This window comes from Phoenix dactylifera, chromosome 16 (genome assembly GCF_051530095.1).
Source record: "Phoenix dactylifera cultivar Ajwa chromosome 16, Ajwa_hap1_PhDact_Kaust_v1.1, whole genome shotgun sequence".
Lineage (NCBI taxonomy): Eukaryota > Viridiplantae > Streptophyta > Magnoliopsida > Arecales > Arecaceae > Phoenix > Phoenix dactylifera.
This window is the reverse complement of record NC_143205.1, coordinates 22,134,944-22,151,742: the sequence shown is the minus strand read 5'-3', so window position 1 is coordinate 22,151,742 and position 16,799 is coordinate 22,134,944. Positions and strand designations below refer to the sequence as shown.

At 40.5% G+C, this 16,799-nt stretch overlaps 2 protein-coding genes across 4 annotated transcripts; both read left to right on the top strand.

Annotated features, from left to right (window-relative positions):
• Positions 1 to 1,143: 1,143 nt before the first annotated feature.
• On the top strand, positions 1,144 to 9,117 carry LOC103705457 (uncharacterized). Of its 3 annotated transcripts, XM_039115213.3 has the most exons (6): positions 1,165 to 1,395; positions 6,939 to 7,001; positions 7,942 to 8,056; positions 8,152 to 8,241; positions 8,498 to 8,596; positions 8,709 to 9,117. In XM_039115213.3, coding segments are annotated over exons 2-6 (408 nt in total). In that variant the 5' UTR covers positions 1,165 to 1,395; positions 6,939 to 6,999; the 3' UTR covers positions 8,811 to 9,117. The 3 variants fall into 3 exon arrangements, with proteins under 3 accessions (XP_008787389.1, XP_088568404.1, XP_038971141.1); XM_008789167.6 differs by lacking the exon at positions 6,939 to 7,001 and having other exon boundaries at positions 1,144 to 1,395; XM_088712278.2 differs by lacking the exons at positions 6,939 to 7,001; positions 8,152 to 8,241 and having other exon boundaries at positions 1,157 to 1,395; positions 7,942 to 8,110.
• On the top strand, positions 8,961 to 14,124 carry LOC103705458 (basic helix loop helix DNA-binding superfamily protein). Its single transcript, XM_088712276.2, has 2 exons — positions 8,961 to 9,102; positions 9,182 to 14,124. The coding sequence occupies exon 2, from the start codon at positions 11,406 to 11,408 to the stop codon at positions 13,158 to 13,160; it is 1,755 nt and encodes a 584-aa protein (XP_088568402.2). The 5' UTR covers positions 8,961 to 9,102; positions 9,182 to 11,405; the 3' UTR covers positions 13,161 to 14,124.
• Positions 14,125 to 16,799: the final 2,675 nt, after the last annotated feature.

Sequence of the window (16,799 nt, the reverse complement as noted above, 5' to 3'; positions counted from 1 at the left end):
CACAACCACAAGTCTTACTGTTTATCGATTTTGTTCTAATTAATACTTTAGTGTTAATTAGAATTGCAGTTAATGTTCAACTCAATCAGATGATTATTTTTCTAAAAAATTGTAAAAAAATCAATGAAAGGCCAGAGCAAGTTTATAAAGTCAGTTTCAAGCAAATTATACCCTCTAATAATTACTTCACAGAGCATTACTTTCCCTGGTGGGCGCTGGGAAACAGAGTAGTGGTTTGCAAATTGGGACTTAATAGAAATTAGAGCTTTAAAAAGGCATACGCGTAGAGAAGTTAATCTAGTCATGTATTCATCGGCTGCGACGAAAAAAGTTCTTACAAATTCTGCATGACGGGATGTCAAAGAAATGTTACAGAAAAAGGAAAAAAGAAAAAAAGGATCGTTCATCTTACCCTCTTTCGGAAGCCCCCCGCGTAGCAGCCCCTACTGGGCCCCCACCCCACCAGGAGAATATTCGATGCGGGCAGAAATGACCGTATGTTAGACACTCCGGCCGATTTTACTAATACCCTCTTCATCTATGGGCCCGGCTCGGTTATCCGTATGGGCTCCAGCACGAATACTACGTGTGAGTACGTCATATCTGGCACCACCGAAGCTACCAGTAGAGTGATACGTCCTTCCAAATCTTGTGTCCGAGCAGGAAGCATACGATCTTTCGACGCCGGTACATTTCGAATTCGGAACCATTTGGTTGGAAGTAAAGCCACATTATTATAGGGCTATCACCTTAGTGGTCGTTCTATCTTACCTACCTCCTAATTAATTTCACAGTTTTCGGTCGGTTTAGTCCGGCCGTCCATGAGGTGACGGCCCTTGATTAGACGAGTACCCGGGGCTCCATCAACCCGGATTCACAAGATCGGTGGTCGCCCCTTGGGTCACTTTCGATGGTCCTATTACAGACGTGGCAGAAGTCTCGTATCTCATAGGGCCATGACAAAATTCCTTTGATCTGATCAGAAAATCAAACGGTCCATATTGATTTTTCTTTTGAATCAACCTCAAGCCGTGTGCGGCCCACCAAACTCATACGACTGTCCGCACACCGGCCGATGCGGCCGCGTGTAAGAAGGCCGTGGTACTTTAGTAATTTTGTCCAAAGACCAAGGGTGCTTATTGTAGGCTCTCTTTTCAGCCTCTTCTACGTGTCCCGTGCTTTAAATTGCCGCCAGGCGGCGGCCAGGCCTCCCTAAACATCCGATCGGAGCGGGGCGGAGCGAGCGAGATTTCTCCGACTCGCTCGCGTTCTCCTTCGTTCTCGATCTCATCGGTGTTCTTGGGGGCTCTCTTCGTCGGAGGCTGAGATGGGGTTTTTGTCATTCGCCGGGAGGGTTCTCTTCGCCTCGTTCTTCATCCTGACCGCGTATCAAGAGTAAGCCCTGGTCTTCTCTTCCGTCTGGTTCGGTAATTCTTTCTTGCCAATAATCTTGCTAAGCGGGCTACGGTTTTGAATTTTTTGCTACGGTTCTTTCTTTTAGGGCAGTCCGGGCGAATTTTATGGTTTAGGGTTCTGCTTTCGTTATGCTTTAGATTGCGGTCGTGCACTTTTCCGTTTTGCTGAAATAGTAGATCTTCTCGTGAAGAAAAAAAAGGGGAAAAAACTGGGTTTGTTTCCTTCTCCCCCCCATATCGGTGTATTGACGTGCTTCTTTTTTGTAAAAACTAGGGCTTTTTTGATTATTTAGGTTTTATATGGATTGAAACGCAGTTGTTGTTTGGATCTGGTGATTTTGATCTTTTACGGAGCTTATTTTTCTTCTTTTCCTAATATGTATTTTTCTTTTTTCCCTAATATGTATCGTACTTTGGAATTAGTTACTAATACTGTAGATGGGTCCTCTAATACAGTCGTGTAACATGTAATATTCACACTGTTGATATGAGTATGTATTTAGTTAAAATATTTGTAGAAGAAAAGGAAAACAAAAGAAAATGAGAGAGAAAATGATTTTATTTGTCTATTTCAGCACATTCAATATATCCCAGGGGTTATATATACTTGTATACAGACTCCATACAAGAAAAATAATATAGGCTGATATAGAATCATGCTAATAAAAAAAAATAATATCACCGATACAAGTTGTTATGGGATTCCTAAAATCACTTTAACAAGATCATGCTAATAAAAAAAATAATACTTACTGGTACAGGATCATGCTAATAAAAAAAATATTATGAGCTAATACAGGTTATTACATGATTCTTAAAATTATGCTAACATCCATCCTTAAACTCAAGATGGTACTATAGGTGCCAACTTGAGTTTGAAAACTATATCACGAATGTACTTAAAAATTGATGTACTAAATCAAGAGCTGAAGTAGCAGCTCAGAAGCTGACTTGATAGACTAGGAGTTGAAATAGCAACTTAGAAGCTGACGTAGTGATAGATCAAGAGCTAACATAGCAGCATAGAGCCTGATGTGGCAGAACACGAGCTGTTATAGTAGCTCAGAAGCTGATGTAGCATATTAGGAGTTGATATGGTAGACTGATGTGTCAAGCTGATGTGATAATACAAAATTTGATATTTCAAAACAGAAGTTGACATAGTAGCTTAGGAACTGATGCGAAAGATTAAGAAGCTTACGCAACAAACTAATGTGTTTGATAATGCTGACGTAGCTAATTGACATGGTAGACTAATACGTCTACCAACATGACTGACTAATATAGTAATCTGGTGTGTCTGTCGATGTGGCCGATTGATTTGTCTAATGATGAGGCAGCGAGAAGACACATAAAAGATAGCAGATGCAATGAGGACAGAGTTCAAAGAGAAGACAACTGAAGGTCGACGATTCTTATAGACGGAGGCACCATGGAAGAAAAGCAAGAGACCTCGAACTGGATGGTGAAGAAGTTGGAGGCAGCAAATAAAACCGGAGATGGAGAGAAAGTGGCTGAGCCACGGTAAGAGACAACCGAATATCAAAACCTGTGGAGAAAAACGGTGGAGAGTTGCGGATTCATTAGAAAATATTTTTTTTTTTGAGTATTAATCTACCGAAAATAGAGAATATGCAGATCTACTAAGAAATATGAGATATTCGAATGTTGATTCACTAGAAAATAGGGGATCTGATGGAAAATAAAGAATCTGCGGATTCACCAAAAAATAGAGGATCTTTAAGTGTTGATTTATTCGAGAATAGAGATCAGCAGATCAACAATAGAAGCCTTCAAAGCTTTTAGACATGACAACGACAACCACAGCAAAGGTGGAAGAGATGGTGGTGGCATATTAGGTGATTGGTGGCTCTGATACCAAATTAAAATATTTGCAGAAGAAGAGAAAAACAAACAAAGAGAGAAAATTAATTTGATTTTTCTATTTTAACACATTTGGTACATCTCAGGGGTTATATATACTCATGTACAGTTTCCATACAAGAAAAATAATATAGGCTAATATAGGATCATGCTAATAAAGAAAATCATACTCGTTGATACAAGTTGTCATGGCTTGAATGCTCAAACATGGTGCCACAACTTCTCTTCATAGCTACCATGCAATGTGGTACAAAGAGATTGGGGAAATTTATGCTGGAATTATGTTATAAGGCACTAGCCCCCTCATGCCATGTTGCATGTCAGCGGTGTATAGACAATTTTGGGTAATGATATGGGGCTTCATAGCATTTTTTTTCCCTTTACTTTGTATTGTTTTGGGGGGTTTACACAAAGTTCTAAAATAAGCTAGCATTAGATGTGTAGTTGTTAGTCAATTGGTTTAGATTTGGAGTCTTATTTGGACTCAAAACTTAGATAGTATAGGAAGCAACTCAATTAACTACTTCTGGTGGGGTGCAATCACCACTTATGGTGATCAAGGTTTGACAAATCGACCATGCTATAGTACGTATTACCCTGTATCGAGTTATAGTGAGGTATGTAGCAGCTCTCATACCAATAATCCAAGCGTCAATACAACGGCACGTTGAGGTATTGGTACATGACGTATAAGCTCTAGTATTGGGGTACTTTGGACCTTGTAGTGACTTAAACCCTTCTTTCTGGCCAGAACCATCAAAACAAATAGATACTAGCTGTTTTTCCCCCTTCTGAATTTTAGGTTTTATTCAAATGGGTTTATGCAAACATTACAATGGACAAGTTTTGCAAAAAGGCTAACGGTATCGCCAAAACAAATAAATTTCTTATTTTGTAAAGGTGGCATGCTTGAATTTTTTAAAGAAAAGGAGGTGAAAATTGAGAAGTTTCCATCTCTTTGGCTGCATATTTTAGTGGACCATGTATTAGGCAGTGCACTAAATTTGACCAGATGCAGAATGTTGTTCCATCATAGCCTCACATGAGCTTTCAACCTAGCAAATGGAGGAACCTTGAGTTTTCCTACACAAATTTTGCAAAAAAAAAAAGTTTTTTAGGAAATATTATTTTTAAAATATTTAATTAAAAACCTTGTTTTAGAAGCCTTCCCATTTTCATACTTTCCAAGTTAGCAAATAATAAAATGCCATGTGAGATGGTTTTCCACACTATCAAGTAGAATAAATGAAATGTTTTGGCCTAGGATTGTGGGGGAGAGAAAAAAATAGCATGGCTCTTTCCTGCTTCAATTCAAGTTGCAAACACCATTATTTAGCTCCTCTCTTGGGTCTCCAAGGGCAACATGGTTGAGATTCATAGAAGTCATCTACAATGCAAAAACTATAGCTTTCTCAAAAAAAGAAGCAAAATTGCATTGCTGGGGAACCTTTTGCATCAATCATGCATTTGATGCATCGATCATCCATTTCTTCTTCCTTCCTTCCTTCCTTGTCTTCTTCTTTCCTTCGTTCCTTTCTTTCCTTTTTCTTCTTCTTTCACCACATGGATGGATACTTTATCCATGGAGTAAAATGTCATAATATTATTAAAAAAGGTTGCGTTATCAAACTTTAATTATGTACGGAATCACTACGTGTTACACTTTAAAGTATTTGCAATGGCAGAAATAGCTTCCAACATGACATCTTCATCGAACTCTTAATTCCAAATTTACAATCGACCATCCTGCATTTACTTTCTTATGGTCAATATCATCTGTCCCTATCTAGCCCTTTGTCAACACCTATGAGGTCTTAATGAATGTGTTATTGAATTATATTGATGAATTTTAGATAGCATCAAACACATTTACTTGCAAAGAAAATCTTAGTGCATGAGGCACCCGCCATTGAAGGGTTTGAGGAGGGTCATATATAGCAGCCTTGCACTTATTATGGAAAAGTTGTTTGTGTGTTTCGAACATGTGATATTCAGGTCCCAATGGAACAACCTTATCATTGTGCCAAGGCCCAGCTTCATCACATAATTTACTTATGAAACAAATAAAGTAAAATAAAAATAAATAGTTTCAATCGATTTTGGTAGAAAATGGCCGAAATTGATCGAAATTGGCCAAAGCTAGCCAAAATTGACTGCAACCATTGATCAATTTTGGATCAAACCTCGGGTTGGGGGAAGGACGATGGTGAAATAGTGCTTAATCAAACTGAAGGTCCACTCAATGATAGAGCCAATCAACAGGTAGGTGCTGTCCTTAATATATATAGGCCTTCTTTGATGAAAGTAGTGCTGCATTTTTTGAATCACTGTTATGTCTGGAGATGAGCAAAAGATCTAATAACAAAAGGAAATAAAGAGAACAATATAATACACTAGGTTGATATGGTGATAGTTTATGGGTGAATTGGTAGTCTTATGAAAACCCATGAGGATTGGGATAAAGGGGTACTTGTTTAATGGGTGCTTCTTTGGTTAACCCCGAATTAAAAGTATGATTCAGATGGAAACCTAGCAGATTCATGATTCAGATGGGTATTTAACAGATTATTGTATTTGAGTTTCCATTATCTGTTTTCGCTATGGAAATATGTTAGGCATATAGAGAAGAGGTTGGAGGGACTCATGGTAAGCTTGAAGAATTAAACAATGAGATGGAGGCCAATGGCCTGTTGGTAGTCGAACCTCTTTTGTAATCAGAAAGAGATAGAGTAAATTTTTGGGCCTTGGAGGCATCGAGAGGTGAGATGAGTTTTTCTGATTGTATCAAATTAAGTTGACTCACCGCTGTTGTGATCGGTAAGAGATGAAATAATTTATGAGCCTCCAGCTAAAGATCCGCTGCGCGACAGTCTGACAGAGCCAATCAGCAAGTAGGGGCTGTCCTCACATAGGCTTTCTTTGATGAACATAATGCTGCAGTTTTTAATCACCATTATGTCTGGAGATGAGCAAAAGATATAATAACAAAATTGAATATTTCTATTTTCCGCTTTTTTCCTGATAGATATGTTGCTTATGTGTTTCTTTGTTTTTCTTTTTTTAAGCTAGGATTTAAGTTTCTGTTGGATTTTGTGTGGATTGAGGTGCAATTGATGTTCCAGAATGGTCATTTGAGCTTTTAAATTTCTTTGTTTCTGCTTTTTTATTAGTGCTCTTTTTTTAAAATGCTTTCCCAAAATCGTTTTGCTTCTGTAGTTTATTAGCTAAGATCATGATGACTATTGTAAACAACATCTTGTATTTTGAAGTTGTAATTCTTCTTTTTTTTTTTTTGGTGCATAAAGTTGTAATTCTTTTGATTGATATGGGGTTGTGTCATTTGATAAATCTGAATACTTAGGTAAGGTTTCCTTTGCCTTACCTTTAGTATGGAGTGTTTGGGATAATGCTGTGATTGGCTTAACTTAGATTTGAAATTGTTATCTGGCGTTATTGTTTTCCTGCTGTCAAACAGAGAGATGGTAGAAATGATTTGTCATGACCTGTTGACCTAACTTATTACTTGTAGAACACATTAAGAGGATTGTTTTGCCCCTTATGTAACCTGCTTATGCATTTAGTTTTGAAATTGTATAATACATGATTATCTGTTTAGAAAATGACTTTTCCCATGGACAGGAATATGCTGTTGGCTTGATGGTAGATTTCACTTGGTTGACATTGTGATGCATGGATTCCCATGTGCGTAGCATTGTTCCTTAATCAAATATCATCTTTTTGTTGGATGAAATTAATCTTTACTTCTGGTATGACATGTAGGCAGCACATTCTAGATGGCTGCCCACTTTGGGATTTGGTTGGTCTGATCATGTTCATAGAGGTAGTAGCATGATGAATTCATTCCTTGTAATGATGCAAGGTATAAGATCGAAAAACATGTTATTTGTCCGTAGTTTAATGTCTTGAAAGCTAGAAATCACACTTCACAGGGTTCTTTACAATCTGACCTGCCTTAAGCACAGTTTCAATATCTCAACTTTAGTTTAATATTTTGCTCATGTTGGAACTTTGATACCTATCAAAAAGTTTTATATGCTTTATAGTTGCAAGTATTGAGACTCTTTATATATTTTATCATACATTAGTAGAAGAGGGAGAACATGGGGGCCAGGAACGGCATTTCTCTAACGGGACAGTATAAGCGTAGTGATGAAAAGGTTCATTCGAAATCTTGAAACCTATACACCAAAAAGCGGAAAAATTCTGGAGACCTCTCGTAACTGCGGATTCTAGGAACGGTCAGATGCACGTAGCCTTACTCCGATATGTGGAGAGGCTATTTTCATGTTTCAAACCCATAACGCTCAGATAGTAAGTGATGTGGAAAAATGTTATTTGGTGTTAGTCCGCTTGAAGTTCTTGAATGATCATATTGTAGCTGTCAATAGCTGACTTGCAAATTTATGAAGGAAAAATAGGTATTGAAGGAGAAATGTCAACCTTTTTCTTTGTGAATCACTATGCTTGAAAGTTGTCTTTTTTATTCTATCTCACTTCAAAATTATGTTTGTTAAACATTTTCCAACAGTTGGCTTTGCATGTACATTGTTAAGAAGCTGCTTTTGATATAATTGAACTTTTGGCACTGTTAGTTTATACTAATGTTGAGCTGTCTGTTCAGGTTCTCTGAATTTGGAGTTGATGGTGGTCCAGCAGCTGAGGCTTTGGCTCCGAAATATGACCTTTTTGTGAATCATGTTTCCTCACATCTGGGAGTTAAAGTACCAGAAGTTGATGTTTGTATCTGCTTTATTTCTGTTCCTTTTCTTTTTCCCATCGAAAATTCGCAGGTGATTTCACTACTTATGCATATTTCTTTCTTCACTTTCAGATTAAACATATTGTCATTTCTACTATAGTTCTGAGAGGGCTTGGAGGCCTTCTGTTTATCTTCAGCAGCTCGTTTGGAGCTTATCTCCTGGTCTGTAATCCTTGCTCCTTTTTAAGCTTCATTTGTCTTTTAAAGCACTGTATTATAGCTGAAAAAAAAAAGGCACCAAGGATAAATTGCGGATGTAAAACTGGCAGCAAGCGGGTTCTTTTGCATGGGAAGGTGTCCTTTTACTAATTCTGTTAATAACAATCTAATATTGTACTCAAGTTTTGCTATATCCTTTCTTGAGCTATTCTAGCTACTCCTGAGATTTGGTGGTGCTGAAAGCGTTACTTCATTGCAGCTTTTGTATTTGGCGTTGGTCACACCTATTTTGTTCGACTTCTATAACTACAATGTTGAGAAGCCCGAGTTTGCACAACTTGTTGTCAAGTTTGCGCAGGTTTGCGTCTTTACTTCCCATGTGGCTTAACCATGTGTTATCCTACTCTGCCAGGTTCTGGCCATAAATCTCTGCATTGCAATTAATAGTTTTTTGGTGTTAATCGCTGCAGAATTTGGCTCTCTTTGGCGCCACACTTTTCTTTATTGGGATCAAGAACTCAATGCCAAAGAAACAACCCAAGAGGAAGACTCCCAAAACGAAGACCACATGAGATAACCCTGCAGGCTGGTTGATGCAGCGGGGAAATCAGGCGGCATTGAGGTGATTTTACATTAACAAGCAGTTGCCGCCTCTGTGGATCTACGGCAGCCGGCCTTGTCATTCTGTACTTCTATTTGTGTTCCTATTTTTTGTTGTTGTTTGTGGAAGTTGTCTGTGGTCAGATGCTCTGCATCTGAGATGTGAGTTGGCAGTTTAGGATTATGTTGTATACTTCATACCCAAAAAAGAGCATATTTAATCTTGAGATTGTGCCCAAAGTATGAGAACTTGAAAGCCTAAAGGTATTTCTTTGAGCCTTTTTTTTTTAAAGATGAGATGCGGTTTTTATTTTTTATTTTTTTATTTTTGGTGAGGAAACAGATTCAGCTGGCATTGTTTCGCTGCTTTGCTTGGCTGGTTACTCAGACCTAAGTCCAGATCGCCTCCAAATAACCCGGACAAGAGTTAAAATCTGATACCGCCCGACCCAGCCGCGTGCATTGTAGGAAGAAGAAGAATGGGCAAGCTGTGACTGCACATTCTAGAAAGCAAGAACAATGTTGGAGAGGAGTTAAAAATAAAGAAGAGTCCGTCAATCTGGCCCCGGACTGAGGCAAGAAAAAAAAGCGAGAGATCTTTAATTTAATATCCCTCTTTTGGGTTCTTGGCTCAATTTATTCGGTTTTCATATAATTTTCTAAAGCACTTCCTTTCCTCCTCTCAACCCGGAGAAGAGCGAGAGATCTTTAAAGGGTTTTGCCTTAAGGGCTCTCTCTCTAATCGATTTTCGTGGTCTCTCTCCTCCCTTGCTTGCCCTATCCTTCCCGATGCTCCTTAAACCAGTAAAAAAAAAAATCATCTTTTCAGGCAAATAACATCCGAAAAAAAAAAATGATGGTTTTTTTTTCTTTTTTTCCCGCTCATTTTTAGCGTTTGATCATATGATAGCCGATGCCAAGCCGAGTTTCCTTTGGCAACTCATGCTATGGTTCAGATGGACATGAAGCTTAGACTTGGAGCATTCACTACATTAAATGTGTCTTAATTTAGATATTCTACAACTAGCTTTGTATCTTTTATTTTCTTAGCTAATGAGCAAAAAGAGGTTACACAAACTTTTTCAGTGAAAGAAAAGAGGGAAAAAAGAAAATGCAAATCTTGCCAAAGAAATTATGTGTGTATGTAAATTTTTGCCAGCTAGAAATTTTTCAATGCCAGAAGGACTAAAAAGCTATTTCAAATTTTTCACCGCACACGAACGGGTCAAAATGTCCTCCATTTTATCATTGTTTGGTTCACCGATCCTTCATTAGCAAGTGAAGCAATTGATGATCGGATGGACCGTACTCAGGCTTGTATCAGGCGTCTAATCACAAACATACAGACACTAAGCAGCCAATCATAGATCTACAGCTGGCATAAATGATGGAAAACGCGGTGGATTGCTTAATTTGATCTTCTCTCGAGTTTGAAGGGTGCTCGATTTTTTTTTAAAAAAAGATGTATCATACAGTATAGATATGGATACATCCAAAAAAAGTCGAAGAATAGTAACTTTTGGAGTGCACCGGTTAACTCTGTTTTTTTCCACCGAAGAGTATCTCCCAAGTGGTTGGCTACATGAGAGACTACCATATTCGCAACTCCATTAGCTTCTCTGAATGCATGCTTCGCCTGCAAAACCAACCCACCACAGACCATAGCCCGGATGTTCCTAAACAATGGGTGGTGGTTACCTACCCCTTCTGTGCTTTGCTGGATTCAACCAATGACTGTCACTGAATCCTCCTTGAGTAGTACAACTTTGGTCTGCAGCACTCGTTGAGCATAACTTAGGCCAGCCCAAGCTGCCCTCAATTCAGCCTTTGAGATCGAGGTATCGAAGATCTAGCAACCACTAACTGCAATCACTTTGGATTCCGGACCTCTGATGATGAAGTTGGCACCTCTCCTACTCTCGTCATTCAGAATGCAATCGTTGAAGTTAACCTTGAGAAGCTCGAGGGTGGGGGCTCCCAGGCGAAGAACACTGTACGAGATGCTCCAAGAGCAGAAGAAGAGCTCCAGGTATCTCGAGCTGACAAAGATTCATCCAACAGCTGCGACTGGGTGATCTCTGCCGTCTGGAGTCGGGTCTGCTCGACAACGAACCTCGATGGGGGAAGTTTTCACCAAACGTTCAGACGTTTCTAGACAGCCAGATCTAATAAGCCAAATAAGTCACCAAAATAATCACCTGTCACCTGCAGAAATGACGCCGAGTTATCTCTGATGGAATCATGGCAAGCTTCCAAATCCTCCTTGCACATTGGTACTGGAACATGACGTAGTCCACTGACTTGACTTCTGGCATAAGGGGCAGTTGGGGTGAACCACTTCCCATGGCCCTTCGAAAGGCCAAAAAAAAAAAAAAAACTCCTCTCCCGCTAAAATGAACATCGAAACAGACAACGATTCGCTGCATCATATTTTTCCTTTCCTTTTTTCCCCATTCTCCTTGCAACCTACCGCAATCTCGAATCGGCAGCTATAAACTGAAAAACAAATAGATTTGACTGTCAAAATATATACCCTTTTTAGTGTTCCAAATTTCAGATTTTCTGACATGACCGTTAGGCTCAGGAGCGTTATTCCCATCTTCTCTGTCAAACCACCCCTCCAAACCCCCAAAACACTCTCTCCAAGCTGCTCCAATCACCCCATCATATCGAAACTTAAGAGATGCAGTGCACCGCGGGACCTGAAATCCATCCATGCCTCCATGATCAAAACCAATTCCCACCAACAGACTTTCTTCATGAACCAATTCCTCACCACCTGCTGCCGGCTCCACGAGATCGATTACGCCTTCCTGACCTTCACCGACATGGCCCAACCCAATGTTTTCGTGTACAACGCCATGCTTGGCGGTCTCGTCGGCCATTCCCAACCGATCAGAGCCCTTCGATTATACGTAGACATGTCGAGATCCCATCTTCTCCCCACAGGCTATACCTTCTCCTATTTGATCAAGGCCTGCATGCAAGTACCTGCTCTTGGACTCGGGGAAGCTGTTCATGGGAAGATCTGGAGGTTTGGCTTCAGTTCCCAGCTTTTAATTCAGACCGGACTGGTAGATTTCTACTCGAGTTTGGATAAGATTGAGGAGTCGAAGAGAGTGTTCGATGAAATGTCTGAAAGAGATGTTGTGTCATTGACGGTGATGTTGTTGGGCTATGCGCGTGTTGGGGATTTGGACTCAGCGAGGAGACTCTTTGAAGAGATGCCGCAGAGGAGCATTGTGTCATGGAATACTATGATAGCAGGGTATGCAAGGGCCGGGGATGTGGAGTCGGCTGCTTCCTTATTCAATGGCATGCCCAACAAGGACTTGGTCTCATGGACCACCATGATCTCTTGTTACTCTCGAAACAAGCACTTCAAGGAGGCGGTCGAGACCTTTGAAGGAATGAAGTCTGCAAGGGTCAGCCCCGATGAAGTGACGATGGCCACTGTTATCTCAGCTTGCGCTCATTTAGGAGCCCTCCAGGTGGGAAGGGAACTGCACCAGTATGCATTGCTCAATGGGTTCGATCATGATGTTTATATGGGATCGGCGTTGATCGATATGTATGCAAAGTGTGGGAGCATGGAGAGAGCTCTGGTGGTTTTTTACAAGTTGGCAGAAAAGAATCTGTTCTGTTGGAATTCTGTCATCGAGGGGCTGGCGGTTCACGGGCATGGAAACGAAGCACTTGATATGTTCCATAGGATGAAGAAGGCTGGGCAGATAGTCCCAAACAGAGTAACCTTTGTGAGTGTTCTTAGTGCTTGTGCTCATGCCGGCTTGGTTGAAGAAGGCCGCAGGATGTTTTCAAGCATGATTAGGGACTATTTGATCTCTCCAGAGATGGAGCACTATGGCTGCATGGTGGATCTTCTAGGACGTGCTGGTCTTTTACAAGAGGCACTGGATTTGGTTCGGAATATGGTTGTAGAGCCGAATGCAGTCATCTGGGGCGCTTTACTGTCGGGGTGCAAAATCTACGGGAATTTGGAGATTGCAGCAGCAGCTGTGGAGAAGCTGATGGTTTTGGAACCAAACAACAGCGCACATCATATGCTTCTAGTCAATATGCATGCAGAAGCAAATCGGTGGGACGAGGTTGCGATAGTGAGGGGGATGATGAAGGGCAGGGGAGTCCAGAAGAGGGGTCCGGGGTGCAGTTGGATTGAGATGGATGGGGTAGTCCATGAATTCGCTGCTTCAGACATGTTTCATCCCTCAAGCAATAAGGTTTGCTTGTTACTGGTTGGATTGGATGGGCAGCTGAAGCTTGCTGGCTATTCACCAGAATTGGATCTCAATTCATTATTGTAGTGTGAAATTTTTCTGGGAACCATATTTTTCTGTGCAAAGAAGAGCACTTGTAGTGCAGTGGCTTGCCAAATTTCCCAATGCCCTCTCTTTGGTATAAAGATGCTGAAATTCTCAGCTATGGTTATTGGGGTGACACTGGCCAATTACTTAATCACAATACAACTGGCTATCACCAATCAGACCTTCTCGTATTGCGGACGTGCTGGTATGGAAGCTTGCTTCTAATGGCATGTTCTCCATGGACTCGCTCTACAACTTCCTGAACTTTGGTGGACTCAATTGCCCCTTCTCAAAAATTATTTGGAAGGCGGCAACTTCGGAGAAGGTGAAAGTTTTCTTGTGGTTAGCGGCGAGCAACAAATTACATATGAATGAATTATTAGAGATGAAGGGATGGAATGTGAGCTCTGGCTGTGTTTTGTGTGGTTCAAGAGTTGAGTCAGTCAACCATCTGTTTTTTTGATGCCCATTTGCTAAGAGTTTGTGGACCACCATCAGGCTATAGCTGCAACTCAGAGGGCAGCCAACTGAACTTCCATAGCCTCTGGATTGAATGGAGAAGGAAGAACAATATCAGATTGGATAAGAAGGCAGGGGACCAGCTAATTGCCACCGTTTGTTGGCAAACTTGGAGGGAGAGGAATGCTCGATTGTTTCTGAATAGAAAAGGCTCTGTTTATTCTGTGATTCAGAAAATTCTGCTCTCCTATTGCAGTTGGAGCCATCTCTGCACCGCCAAGATGGAAGATTCCCATCAGCACCTTGGGAGTAGACTACTATCCTTAGTTTACCCCAGTAATTCTTGAATGTGAATGCGAAACATTTCTATAGCCTCCTGTACTTTGCTTCTTATTTTCCTTCTGCAATGCTGTAACCTCTGTAAATCACACTCTATGTCAACTCCTGTAAATTTCTTCTTTCAATAAACAGGGGGTAGCTCTCTGCTGCCTCCATTTTCCATCAACACACACACACACACACACACACTTTCGGGGCTTTTCATTCTCTCAAGATAATGAAGAGTGTCTTCAATAAACCCTCCTGTCCAAATGTGTCAACGAAAAATGGACAAATAACATGAACATATGGATCACCAGTAATAATAATACAGTACAAGCACTCTGATCAGTGATCATTTGATAGCAAGAGCCATGCTAAAATTACTCAAGTCATATTAGGGTTGATCATTTGTAATTAGGGTTGAGTCTTTCCGAACAGGTCCTTCCAAAAAACACTGCTGCTCAAGTCATATTATCGTGCATCGACAACCAAGAAGAACCTGTGATCTGTCCGCAGTCTTCGATCACCACCAGCAAATAACTCAACCATTGATAACTTTATATTTTTTGGTTTCTTAGTCCTGTATAAATATCCAAAATCTTTTTGGTGAATAACCGATGCAAGACTAAACACATATCCGTACACCACATGTTTCCTATCCAGCTATGGAGTCTTTTCAGTGCAGATGAACTCGGATGCATTAGTGTTGGGACCAGCATTGGCCATCGATAGCACACCAGGACTGGTTGCTTCCTCTTGAAGTTCTCATTCTCAAACTTGAATCTGTATATAGATAACACCACCAGTTCCATTGTCCCTGGTGAAGTCTCCACCCTCTCACATGAAGTTTTTAAATGCGATGGTCTGCTCGACATCCCTATCCCCTTCTCTCCAGTGCAGAGACACCGGAAATTCTCAGCAGTTTTTGGCGTGACATCGGCAAACAGCTCCATCACAATGCGACCAGCTTTTGCCTTTCCAATCAGTATATCGAAGAATACTTTGGGGTTTGCCATTCTCTGGCAAGAGAGGAGAATGCCTCAAATAAATCTCTCTGTCCAAATGAACAGACAATAGTAAGATCACCACTAATGGTCTGCTTTTATGAAATAATTAAGAATAGAATAGTTGAAAAGTTGCCAAATTCCTGAACCATATTTACTGATAGAATACCAAAAAGAAATTACTTAACCATGCCAATAAAATGAAATGAAGGGATCCTTTTAGTAATACGTAAAATTAGCAAATACTTTAATTTGAAAAATTCTGCCCAAAAACCTTGGTCCAAGATCTGCTTATATGCTTAGATGAAGTGCTAAAAATCAGTAATATTTGAAAAGTAAAATGGTTACAAGAGAACACCTAATCATGGACAATATTAGCTCTCTCTCTCTCTCTCTCTCTCTCTCTCTCTCTCTCTCTCTCTCACACACACACACACACACACACACACACACACACACAAAAGAACAAAAAAGGGAGAAATAAATTACTTAAAATATGAGAAGAAAGGGGGAAAGAATTCCTCCCATATTGCATGGATAAGCATGCATGTTAATTCTAAAAAAATATTAGAAATTTGGTGAAACTCTGATTACAACGTTGCATGAGTCAATAAAAATCAGCATTTATTAGAAATTCTTATCAACCATTTGCTGATGAAGAAGAAAAGAAAAAGCGAGCAAGGGGAGGAAGGAGAGGTAGAGGTCAGGATGCCGGCGGAGGCCGCAGCTGCTTTTTCTATTTTTCGAAATAGGGCAAGCGGTCACAGCCTTAAAAAATTAAGAATCTTTAAGGCCACGACCACTTGTTCTGTTTCGAATGAAACAAAGGAAGTGGCCGCAGCCTCACTTCTCGCGGGCTCGGCCGGCCTCTGCCGGCATTCTCCACTCTCCTCCAGCCTCCTTCCCTCTCTCCCCCTTCTCTCTCTCTTTTTCTCTCTCCTACGGTACCATTTCTCTCTCGGTACCAGCCTGGTACGACCCATACTGAGTCATGCTGCCGGAAAATTGGTATATGTCTGGTACTGGTTTCTTCGATCTTAGTTCATTCAGATGAATGAATTGATGAAAAACTTCCGATTATGGCTTAGGGCCTTGCTGACACCTAACTTAAAGGCCCACCTAAGGAATTTGGCTCGCATTCGGTTTAAGCCTGCACAACCTGAACTCAATTTCAAATTCCTTGGATGGTCTTTATACATCGGAGCACATGATATGTCAAACCAATATCATCCAATATTTTGGATATCTATCTAGCGATCAAACACCTCATTAAATACCAAAAACTATATTTTATAAACAAAATAGAAAATCACAACAAACTACGCATGCGCGATCGACATTGTAGTCAGACGGCTAACTTTCAATTTTCATCATTAAAGCAAAGTCTTAGATGCCGCCATCAGTTTAGAGACATGGACAGGAACCCCACAAGAAGTCAGGAAGCCTAATCATGTTCCAGTTGCAGGTCATGAGAGCCCCTTCACACTATGACTCATTGACTCAAAGTAGCCGACCAGTCTAAAAGTGCAGAACGGATTTGAGGTTAACTCTCCTTTTCTTTCTCCTCCGCGTTTCTTGAGCCGCTCAACAAAATCAAAGGCGAAGACCAAACTCTCTCTACTCATTAGATCCTCCCATGGGTCACAGACCTACAAATAGGTTCCCATATCTCCAGCTCATAACTTCTCGAACTAGTTTCCGCGTGTAGAGAGACTAGCTTGAAGCCTTGGCTCTAAGCTTCTCCAAGGTCCCACCGAAAGATTTCAAGTTGAGGAAGAAACAATCACAAACATCTCCATCACTCCCCCCTCTTGGAGGGGCTTTTCAAATAGACCTTGATGCATTAAATTTAGTT

Coding starts and splice junctions, on each gene's coding strand:
- LOC103705458 (XM_088712276.2), top strand. CDS start 11,406: ATGACCGTTAGGCTCAGGAGCGTTATTCCCATCTTCTCTGTCAAACCA.
- LOC103705457 (XM_008789167.6), top strand. CDS start 1,328: ATGGGGTTTTTGTCATTCGCCGGGAGGGTTCTCTTCGCCTCGTTCTTC. Junction 8,242..8,497: donor CGTTTGGAGCTTATCTCCTG/GTCTGTAATCCT, acceptor ACTTCATTGCAG/CTTTTGTATTTGGCGTTGGT. Junction 8,597..8,708: donor TTGTTGTCAAGTTTGCGCAG/GTTTGCGTCTTT, acceptor TAATCGCTGCAG/AATTTGGCTCTCTTTGGCGC.